Genomic DNA, 12,038 nt, shown 5'->3' with positions numbered 1-12,038 from the left:
GTTATCTGTCTCCCTGAGAAGTGAGATTTAAGGTATTTATCCTCTGGCTGGGGAGGAGAAATGCAAAACATTTACCCTTAAGTGTCCTTGGTTTAAGGAAGATAGGATTTATTGGGTAGCTGCAAACTGCTGTTTAACTGTCTCAGTTTCCCTATTCTGCTTATCCTAGCTTTTACTGTGCTATAACAGAACCATTACCTAAGAAACAAACTACCTCTGCTAGATCTGTTGCAGCAAGAAGGATGGGCTATATAGGCCTCCAACTCTTTTCTCCCTCTGCCCAGTTCTGAACTCAAGTCTCTTCATATGAGAAGAATTTTAATCATATCTGGAAGGCCTGTTGCAATGTAGATTTTGACCTCCTGACTATGCAGTCTCTTGAAGATGCAGACTCTTCAAGCATTTGCCATATGAATTGCATTATGCCTAGAATAGCTGAGGCTTGGTTTCTTCTTTTCCTTTTTTCCCCTTCAAATTTCTTTTTAGGGCTTTGCATTTTCTTGATTCTTGTGTCTGCTCATTACCATTCTCCGGTCATTCTCTGTTTACGCAAGAGGAAGACAATGAATGCCACAGCCCCTCATGGTTCCCTCTGTTCCCCAATTCTGAGTTCAAGGGAGAGAGTGATTGAGCTAGCCTAGTTAAACTGTAGTCTGCAGGATTGGTTGCCTGGACTCAGTGCTGTAGGTGAGAGAAAGTCTTGGGGGAAGGGGAAGAGGATGGCTTTTGTGGGCTGAGGGTTTGGCCAAGGAGAAGCACAGAAAGGAGTTCCAGAGAGTGGACTGACGGTATTAGAGTGAGTGGAGGATGGGGTGTGTCCCAACCTCTGCAGAAGTTGTGCCAGGAGAGGGCTTGTTCCATTTTAAAGCCTTCAAAGAGGTTGCCAAGAGGACTAAAAACAACATATTGGATATAGCAATTGGAAAGTCACTGGCAACCTTTTCCAGAATTATTTCAATTTACTGGTAGATGGGATTGTCAGATTGCAGTGGGATTTAAGATTGAATAGATAAAGCGAACAAAATGAGTGTATGTGATTCTCTGGGGGTGCTATCTATGATAAGTTATTGAGAGAATGCTATAGCTGGGGGTCTGTCTAGGATGGGGCACAGTGTATAGGGAGCCTTTACAAATTACATGGGAGAGATGAGCTTGTCTGTGGGCAGTGGAGAAGAAGATAAGAAGGGGTTTAATTGGACATGGATAAAGGACATGGGTAAAGGAGGCTCCAATGGGAGGAAATGATTTGAGCAAAGGCATAGAGAGCCGTACTTGTTTAGAGAAGCACAAATCCACGAGTACTATTGGAGCATAAAGTATAATACAGGCTGTGGTGATGGACAAGGCCATGATAGTTATGACTGATCTGGTTGCTTCCAAAGGATTATGTGTATCCTGTATAGGGGTGAGACTTTCATTCTTCAGCCCATGGATTTGGGCATGTGTACCTATAGAAATGTGAAGGGAGGTGGGTGGGAATGTGGCCTGGAAGGACAGGAAACAGTTTTTGTTTGTTTGTGTCGTCGTCGTCCCCCCCCCCCCCCCCCGGGGCAGTCCAGAGAGATGAGGGAATAATAATGGGGTGGTAGAAGGGAATGGTAACTAACTAAAAGATGTGCTGCTAGGGAAGCTTACATGCCATTTGGGAGAAATGATGACCTGTCTTAACCATGTAATAATTCATTGCTGATGACTGTGTCCTCTTCTCTGCAGAGACTGCCCCAGCCATCATGGAGGTGGCTGAGGTGGAGAGTCGTCTGAACCCCAGCTGTAAGATCATGACCTTCAGACCTTCCATGGAGGAATTCCGGGAGTTCAACAAATACCTCGCATACATGGAGTCTAAAGGAGCCCACCGAGCCGGTCTTGCAAAGGTGATTCTTCTCACATCCTTTAAACTAGAATGATCACTTGGCCTTTCAGTTATGCTCTTAGTCTTCATGATGTGAGAAATTGTTTCTTCCAAAGGAAGATATTTGTTAAATCTTTGTTCTTGTTAATCTATATAGAGCATTTGATTTTTTTCAAAGAATAACAATCTTATTTTTTAATTCTTTATTCTAGGTTGTGTTCTAGGGCCTTTTTAAAAAGCAAGCACACAAACAAACACCACCACCAAAAGCAGTTCATAGAAACCAAAGATATCAATATATGCGTTTTAGATGTGTGAGTGTATTCATAGCTTTCATCAGTTTCCCATAGAGGACAGTTATTAACCTGAAGCTTTACTACTCCGCTCCCTCCCTCTTCCTATTTTTCTCTCTCTCTCCTTCTCTTTTTTCATTCTGTATTTTTCTTTCTCTCTTTCTTTTCTTTTTAAAAATATATCTTTATTGATTTCAGAGAGAGGAAGGGAAAGGGAGGGAGAGAGAGAGAGAAACATCAGTGATGAGTCATTGATCAGCTGCCTCCTGCACGCCCCCGACTAGGGATCGAGCCCGAAACCCAGGCATGTGCCCTGACCAGGAATCAAACCTCGATCTCCTGGATCACAGGTCGATACTCACCTGCTGAGCCACACTGGCCAGGCTCTCTCTTTTTAAAAAAAACTTAACAGATTTATTGAGTTATAATTCACACACCATACAATTCATCCATTTAAAGTATGCAATTCAATGGTATTTTATATATTCACAGAACATCATTCATCACCCATATCTAATTTCAAAACTTTTCTTCACCCCCAAAAGAATGTATACTCATCAGCAGTCATTCTTTATTCTCTGCTATGCACCCAGCCTTAGACACTAATCTGCTTTCTTTCTCTTATAGATTTGCCTATTTTATTTTGTTTTCAGTTATATGTTCTCCAAGGGTGGAGAGTGCATACTCTGTACCAGGCATTATACCACATGTGGGAGGAGATGGGGGGACATAGCAGACCCAGTTCCTGCCTTCATGGAACTTATATTCTAGTGGTAGCATCTTAGGGTGATGAATAAGGACATTCAAGCAGAGACCCAAAGGATGTAAAGAAACTAACTTTTCAGGATGTGGAGACAGAAAGAATAGCAAATCCAGAGGCCTGGAGGCTGATTTGAGCTTCACGTATGGGAGGAATAGGAAGGGGGTCTGTGGAGTTGGGGCTAAGTAAGCAAGGGAAAGAGGGTGGTGAGTAAGGTGAGAGCCCTGGAAGGGGCCAAATGGTATTGGGCTTGTCTGGCCATAGTAAGTGCAGTGGGAAGCACTGATGTCTTAAAGCAGAGGAGAGGAGGACGTGGTCGCTGTTTCATTATTTGTTCTTTTATGATATTATTTTGAAAAAATCACTGTGGCTCTTATGGGAAGAAGGACTTCATTGGGGGAAGCAGAGCAGCAGCAGGGAGTCCTCTCAAGGGTAATTGTGATAAGGTCAGGGTCAGAGGAGTTGTACCTATAGACCCAAAGTTAGAGCTTTGAAAGAGAGAGATTGTTCTCCTTTGACTTCAATTTGAGATGGACTGTGTGTCCCTTCCATATTGGAAATCGATTTCAATTTAAAAATTTCCCTCAGAAGAATACATTTTATTGCGTTTACCTCATTTTATTATTATTCTAAATGTTAAGTTTATAATCTGGATTCTGTAGACTTGTCAGCCCCATACATAAATTCCTGAGCCCTGGCAGAGCCCACTTGACTGTGGGTGGGCCTTGGGTTCTCCTTGGAATCCCCATCTCTGCTACTGGGAAGGTCCAGTAGCGTAGAGAGCAGACAGTAGCTGAAGAGAGCTTCCCAAACTGCGGGGGTCAGTGTTCAAGTCCTTCTATTGCATGTGGCTGCTGCTGCTGCTTGTAACTCAGGTCATGGACTGTTCTGGCATCTATCCCCTGAAGTTTGTCATTCTGTTACGTATGGTTCAGGGGCCTCCTAGAACAGATTTAAAATTTGGGGAAATTAAGTTGAGTGAAGGTTTATTTGGGGTGCGTGAGAGATAAAGAAGGAAGGTAAAGTAAAGGTTTATAATAAATTTCTCAGATGAGTGATCTTTAGTTTAACCACTTTATTGGGTTAGCTCTTTTAAAGATCCCATTTTTGGGACTGCAGCACTTCCAGATTATCTTGGAGGAGAATAGTCATTCTTTAGTTGAAGAGAATGATATTTTAGAATCATTTGACAAACACAATTTGATCATAAACTCACGAATTAGCAAGAACTTGGGCTTTATTTGGGTAGAGGAGAGTTGGGGATGACTGTCCCCTTCTCTGAGCTTTGAATGCAGTCCTTTGTCCTGTTTTTCTCCCCCTTTTATTTCTTGAAAACATACATTGTCTTGTGTTCCAATGAGATTAGTGAATGTCCAGTGACAGGGTGGCATATTTGGTAACATGAGAAGAGGAAGCAGCAACTACCCTCATAAGGTATTGTCAGGCACGGAGTGCACCTGTGCCACCCTTGGCATTATGGAACTGAATGAAGTTAATGAGAACTGCAATTAGTTTTCTGAATGTTGAACAAAACACACCTGGGTCCAGGCTTTTTTTAAAGGTGAAACTCATTGAGCAAGTTGGAGATACTCATTTATTCAGCTTGTGAAAATTTCCTTTTACTTATATTAGGAATACAGTGAACTGTTTGTTTTTAGTAATCTTTGCCATGTTTTCTATCAAGTCACATAAACTCAGTTTCACCTACTTCCCCTCTTTTTCTGGACCTTACAGCAATATAGATGTGTAAAACTGCATTAAATCAAATCAAATTGTAAAAGTCAAAGCTATTAATGTTGCTAGTTTGCTTTGAGGGCTAGCCCTGGGGAACAGAGCCACTCATGAGAGTCTTTGCTAATTCACCATTTAATGAATTGGTCTTGATTTATTATTTGAAGATAATAGTTGAGTAGTTCTTTAGTTCCTCAAGAAGTGACTTTGGCCTCAGATTACAGTCTGTCTTGGTTTTTCTTTTATCAACATCTTTTATATTTTATTTTTATTTTTAAGATTTATCTTTATTGTTGAAAGTACAGATATTCCCCCTTCCCCCCCATTGACCCTCTCCACCCTGCTTCTCCCCAGGCTTTCACTGCACTGTTGCCTGTGTCTATAGGTTATGCATATATGCATATAAATTCTTTGGTTAATCTCTCCTCCCCCCACTTCCCTCTGAGATTTATATTTTAGATTTAACTTTTATTTCCAGAGTGAGAGGTTTGACTCCCTAACTTTCTGTCTACAAAGTTGGTGGTCAAGTTGGGAAAGTGAAAAGAGTGACAGGCTCCTTAAATGTAAAGCTTGTATTGTTTTTGTGGAGGAAAATTATGATGAACCATTATTATATATAAAATGGGTGAAATTCTTCCATAGCAGTAATCTGGACATAGACTCTCCTGAGCCATAGGTTATGCAGGTTATGTAGTTTCAGGAATAGCCTAGCAAGTACAGATATCGATCTATGCTCTCAAAGTGAAGAAAGATTGTAAGGAAGCACTATTCTTCCTCTTGCTCTTTCCTCACTAAGTAGATGGTAGTAATAGCAACTTATTTTAAGATAAGTTGAAAAAATTTTCTACTGGGTATTGGACTCAGGCTGGGGTTGGGGAAATGGTGATATAAAATATATATTATTTTGATATAATCAGGAAGGCAAACTTTAGGAGGAATGAGTTTCCTTCATTTAGATTAATTAAATGTAAATCTTATAAAATTCTCAGTATGTTGTGCTTCCATTTCCTGTGTAAGAACATCTGATGTGTTAAGATTTTAAATTACAGTCCATAGAAGCACAAATCGGTAGTTACAAAATAGTCATGGGGAAGTACGTAAAGCATAGGAAATATAGTCAATAGTATTGTGACAACTATGTATGGGGCCGGTTGGGGTACTAGAAATAATCAGGGAACCACTATGTAAAGTATATGATTGTCTACCCACTAAGCTGTATATCTGAAATCAATACAAAATAAAATTGAAAGAAAAAATAAAATAAAATTACAGTACCAAAATAAGATTTTTACTGTAGGCCTGAACTTAGGAATTTTTAAAGTACTGTGTGTTTGAACACTTTCATAAAAAGTAAATTAGCCCTGGCCTTGGTGGCTCAGTTGGTTGGGTGTTGTCCTGTGCACTGGGAGGTTGCTGATTCAATTGCCAGTTAGGGCACATGCCCTGGTTGTGGGCTCAATCCCCAGTAGGGGGCATGCTGGAGGTAGCCAATCACCAATTGAAGTTTTGCTCTCACATTGATGTTTTTCCCCCCTCTCTCTTCTTCTCTAAAATCAATTTTAAAAAACATGCTCTTAAGGTTGGAGTGCAGGTTATAAGGGAAGAGAAAATATTTGATATATACACACCACATACTTGTAGATATTTACAAGTATATAATATACACATATACACTCAAGAATAACCAGAATATATAGAGTCCCTATACATTAAGAAAAAGACTTGACAATGCAATAATGAAATAGGCAAGCACTTTACAAAACAGGATATTTATAGGATTGGTGAATATACGAAAAGGTTTTTTTAGTTATCAGGAAAATGCAAATGAAATCCACACTTGAATATCATTACACACCTATCAGAAGGACTAAAATTAAATTGAGTGACAATACAAAATGATGAGAATGTGGAGCAATAGGAACTCTCGTACGTGAGCAGTAGGAACTCTCGTACCTTGCTGGTGGGAATGTGAATTGGTACAACCACTTTGGCAGAAGTTGGGTAATAACTATTAAATTTGATCTACATATATCCTATATCCCAGTAATTTCACTTTTTAGACTGTCTGTGCATGTATGTGTATTTTAGAGAACCCGTGTGAACACATGCAGCAGCAGATATGTACAACAATGTTGATAGTAGGGTCATTTGCAGTACCCAATAATTAGAAAAAATTCAAGTGATCACAAACGGTCACCAACTTACAGATAAATATTTATATGAAGGAACACTGAATAGGAATGAAATCGATGAACTTCAGCTACATAGCCCATCATAATTGAATCTCACAAAAATATTGAGTAAACTATAAAAGCCAACCTCAAAGAATATATGTATGACTACATTTCTATACAGTTCGAAAACCGGTGTTCGGGATGCACACCCAGGCACAAAACTATGTAGCCCAGCAAGGAGATTAATACTGTGAACCTTTTGGGTAAGAGGGGATGTATTTGAAGGGCCTCTGGGGTACCAGCAGAGGCCTGCTTCTTACATCTTAGCAGTGGGTACTCTGGTATTTGCTTTATACTAATTCACAAGCCTATATATATGTAATTATATATGTTCTATATATGTACTATGCTTTATAATTAATTTTTTAAAGCTTGTTTTAAAAACTTCTAAAGGTAGATAAATTCTAACTATAAACCATGAGTTCATTACTTTGTCCCTTCTAATTTTTAATCATATGAATACGTATTTGTGGTCTTAGTATTTATTCATCTTTTCATTATTTGTAATGAAGTGTTCACATACTATGGGAATACAGTGGCGGGCTGAGCCACCTCATACAGGCACATAAAAATTGATAGTTCACATCTTTTTCCTACTCTAGTGATGTCATGTTGGTAATCTCAAATTGGCCATGGTGGGAGTGGTTACCATGGAAATAGGCAAAAGCTACAAGTCAAGGTTTCTCCCACATTCTCAGAAAGCTGGTTGTTAAACATTTACTAGCATACCACTGTGCTTTTTGTCATATTGCATTAGAGGTATTTAAAATATATTGACTAGTGCACATTTCATTGTCTTTAAAAAAAAAAATGTTTTAATGATTTTTAGAGAGAGGAAGAAAGCGGGAGAGGAAGAGAGAGGGAGAGGGAGCGGAAGGGAGAGGAAGAGAGAGATAGAAATATCGATGAAATAGAAACATTGATTGGCTGCCTCCTGCACGCCTCCTACTGGGGAGCAAGCTTGCAACCCTGGAATTTGCCCTGACTGGGTACTGAACCAGCGACCTCTCAGTGCATGGGAAGATACTCAACCAACTGAGCCACACCAGCCAGGGCTCATTATCTTCTTTTTTTTTCATCCTCATCTGAGGATATTTTTTTAATTGCTTTTCAAAGAGAGAGACAGAGAGAGAGAAAGAGAAACATTGATGTGAGAGAGACACATCAATGTGAGAGAGATACATCAATTGATTGCCTCCTGTTCACACACCGACCAGGGCCAGGGATTGAGCCTGCAAATGAGGTACTTGCCCTTGGTCAGAATCAAACCTGCGACCGAGTCTCTAACCACTGAGCAAAACTGACGAGGGCTGGCTCATTATCTTTTTTCTTTATGTCAAGAGGAAAGATATTTCTGATGTGGTAAAGCAACCTTTAGAGGTAAATTGAGAGCATGACTAACTTAGCCATTGCTTTCAGTCACCTTCAGACAAGTAAAAAAAGCCCCTGTAAATACTGACTAAGCAAATACATATTTTTCTCATTAGTATAAATAGTACCTGAACTTTAGAAGTTATTTTAGTTCTGTTATTTTAGTTCTGTTATTTTACATTTAAAATTGAGAGGTTAACAGTATCAACTAAGAAATGAAGTTAATACAAGTACTCTGTACCGTATTTGGTCTAGGGAGTACTCAATAAATTTTGCTGTGTAAAGAAATCATTAGTGTCCGGCCAGCATGGCTCAGCGGTTGAGCATCGACCTATAATCCAGGTGATCCCAGTTCAGTTCCCGGTGAGGGCAGATGCCCAGATTTCGGGCTCGATCCCCAGTGGGGGGCGTGCAGGAGGCAGCCAGCCCATCAGTCACTCATCATTGTTGTTTTTATCTCTTTCTCCCTCTCCCTTCCTCTCTCTGAAATCAATAAAGATATAGTTTTTAAAAAATCGCCAGTACGGTGAATATTTGGGAGAATGTGAGCATTTGTCTTTATGTGAATCTTCATGTTTCTTTTACACATTTGTCATAGAAATGCTGGCAAGTTCTTCACTTGTATTCCATTGGAATATGCAAGCTAAATAACTACTTGGAATATTTTCAAGATATTTTATTTTATTTTTAGGTGATTCCTCCTAAGGAGTGGAAGCCAAGGCAGTGTTATGATGACATCGATAATTTGCTCATCCCAGCACCGATTCAGCAGATGGTCACAGGGCAGTCGGGACTGTTTACTCAGTATAACATCCAGAAAAAAGCCATGACAGTGAAGGAGTTCAGGCAGCTGGCCAACAGTGGCAAGTGAGTGGATTCGATTTGCCGTTTTTATTTCTTCTAAAGATATACTTGGACATAGGCAGAAACCAGTAGATGGAGCTTGTAATATAAATGAAAATGAGTCTCCTGCATAATCTCTTTCAGTCCTCATTTAACTATTTCTGTTTTTCAGGTAATTGCCTACTTATATTTAGTTTACTGCTAAGAAAATTGTTCCTCATTTTATCATCTCATTTATAATATCTGTAAATGGGTTTTCCTATCTTTTAGTTGTCATGAGTTTTTGATTGTACTCATGATTCATTTTTATAAGGCAAATTTTCTTTTCTGTGTGACAGTGTTTAAGTCTTAAATAATAAATTATACATATTAGAAGATGAGTAATTTAAAAAGAAAATACTTGAATGACTTGAATGGCCACCATTGTGTTATGCAAACTGAGGATTGAAAATATTTGAAAAAAAAAGTTATGGTGTTGCTGACATGTATTGTGTAGTTAGGCACCAGATAGTTGTAGCTGTGCTGAAATGTACAGCCTTTTTACTTGTCATTATTCCCTAAACAACACAGCATAATAACTATATTTTTAAAATATATTTTTATTGATTTCAGAGAGAGGAAGGGAGAGGGGGAGAGAGAAAAACATCAATGATGAGGAAGTCATTGATTGGCTGCCTCCTGCATGCCCTGCCACTGGGGATCGAACCCACAACTGAGGCATGTGCCCTGATTGGAGTTGAACCACAGTCTCCTGGATCATAGGTCAATGCTCAACTGCTGAGCCATGCTGGCCGGGCATAACAACTATTTACATAGCATTACATTGTACTAGGTATTATAAGTAATCTAGAGATCATTTAAAGTGGACAGATCATCAAGACAAAAAATCAACAGGGAAACACAGACTTTAAATAACTCACTAGATCTAATGGATTTAATTGACATTTACAGAACATTTCATCCCAAAGCAGCATAATACACATTCTGCTAGAATGCATGTGGAACATTCTCAAGAATAGACCACATGTTAGGGCACAAGGCAAGTCTCTACAAATTCAAGAAGATTGAAATCATATCAACCATCTTCTCGGATCACAATGCCATGAAACTAGAAATCAACCACTATAAAAACACTCAAAAATATTCTAACGCATGGAGGATAAATAGCATGTTATTAAACAATGAATGGGTTACCAATGAGATCAAGGAGTAAATGAACACTTCTTGGAAAAAAAACGAAAATGAACAGACAACAATCCAAAATCTATGGGACACAGCAAAAGCAGTCCAGAGAGGAAAGCTCATAGCATTACATGCCTATCTCAAGAAACATGAAAAAGCTCTAATAAACCACCTAATACAACAACTAGAAGGACTAGAACGAGAACAGCAAGAAAAGCCCCGAGGAAGTAGAAGGAAGGAAATAATAAAGATCAGAGCAGAAATTAATGACATAGAGACTAAAAAAACAAAAAAAACAAAACAAAAAAATCAATGAAACTAAGACCTGGTTCTTTGAAAAGATAAATAAGATTGATGCACCTTTAGCCAGACTCACTAAGAAACAGAGAGGACCCAAATAAATGAAATCAGAAATGAAAGAGATAATATAACAACCAACCCAACAGAATACAAAGGATCATAAGAAAATACTATGAGCAACTATATACCAGCAAACTGGACAACATGGGTGAAATGGACAAATTCCTAGAAGCATACAACCTTCCAAAGTTGAATCAAGAAGCTGCAGAAAACCTGAATAGGCCGATAACAACTAATGAAATTGAAGCAGTAATCAAAACACTCCCAGCAAACAAAAGTCCTGGACCAGATGGATTTACAGGTGAGCTTTACCAAACGTTCAAAGAAGAATTGACACCTACTCAAACTATTCCAGAAAATTCAAGAGGAGGGAAAACTCCCAAACTCTTTTTATGAGGCCAGCATCATCTTAATCCCCAAACTAGATAAAGACACTACAAAGAAAGAGAATTACAGGCCAATATCCCTGATGAACATAGATGCTAAAATCCTCAACAAAATACTAGCAAACTGGATCCAGCAATACATTAAAAAGATCATATACCCCGACCAAGTGGGATTTATTCTGGGGATACAAAGCTGGTATAACACCCGCAAATCAATAAATGTGATACATCACATAAACAAAATGAAGGAGAAAAATCATATGATCATATCAATAGATGCAGAAAAAGCATTTGACAAAATCCAGCACCCACTTCTGATAAAAACTCTAAGCAAAGTGGCAATAGAGGGATCACACTTCAACATAATAAAGGCCATATATGACAAACCTACAGCCAATAACATACTAAATGGTCAAAAACAAAAACCATTTCCCTTAAAAACAGGAACAAGACTGGGGTGTCCACTTTCACCACTCTTATTCAACATAGTACTGGAAGTCCTTGCCACAGCCATCAGATAGGAAAACATAAAAGGTACCCAAATTTGAAAGGAGGAAGTAAAACTGTCATTATTTGCAGACGACATGATATTGTACATAGAAAACCCTAAAGACTCCATCAAAGTACTACTAGATTTGATAAACAAATTTGGCAAAGTAGCTGGATACAAAATCAACATCCAGAAATCGGTGGCAGTCTTATATACCAACAATGAACTCTCAGAAAGAGAAACTAAAAAAACAATACCATTTACCATTGCAACTAAAAAAATAAGATAGCAAGGAGTAAACTTAACCAAGGATGTAAAAGACCTGTACTTGGAAAACTATGGGACACTGAAAAAGGAAATAGAGGAAGATATAAACAAGTGGAAGAATATACCATGCTCATGGATTGGAAGAATTAATATCATTAAAATGTCCATACTACCAAAAGCAATTTATAAATTCAATGCAATTCCTATTAAAATACCAACAGCACATTTCACAGACCTAGAACAAACACTTGGAAAACTTATATGGAACC

The 12,038-nt window shown here is 38.6% G+C and overlaps 1 protein-coding gene across 2 annotated transcripts in view; it reads left to right on the top strand.

Annotated features, from left to right (window-relative positions):
• The window catches only part of KDM4C (lysine demethylase 4C), a 308,354-nt gene that overhangs the window by 21,809 nt on the left and 274,507 nt on the right, over positions 1-12,038 (top strand). The window contains exons 2-3 of one of the 2 annotated variants that reach the window (XM_016214253.2): positions 1,714-1,874; positions 8,933-9,108. In XM_016214253.2, the coding sequence (XP_016069739.2) occupies positions 1,731-1,874; positions 8,933-9,108 (320 nt within the window). In that variant the 5' untranslated portion in view covers positions 1,714-1,730. Of the gene's footprint in view, positions 1-1,713; positions 1,875-8,932; positions 9,109-12,038 lie in introns of those variants that run through there. The other variant, XM_087822671.1, reaches the window with a different exon arrangement.

Source organism: Miniopterus natalensis, chromosome 12 (assembly GCF_054644295.1).
Source record: "Miniopterus natalensis isolate mMinNat1 chromosome 12, mMinNat1.hap1, whole genome shotgun sequence".
Lineage (NCBI taxonomy): Eukaryota > Metazoa > Chordata > Mammalia > Chiroptera > Miniopteridae > Miniopterus > Miniopterus natalensis.
The sequence above is the reverse complement of the archived record's forward strand: the minus strand, read 5'-3'. Positions and strand labels throughout refer to the sequence as shown.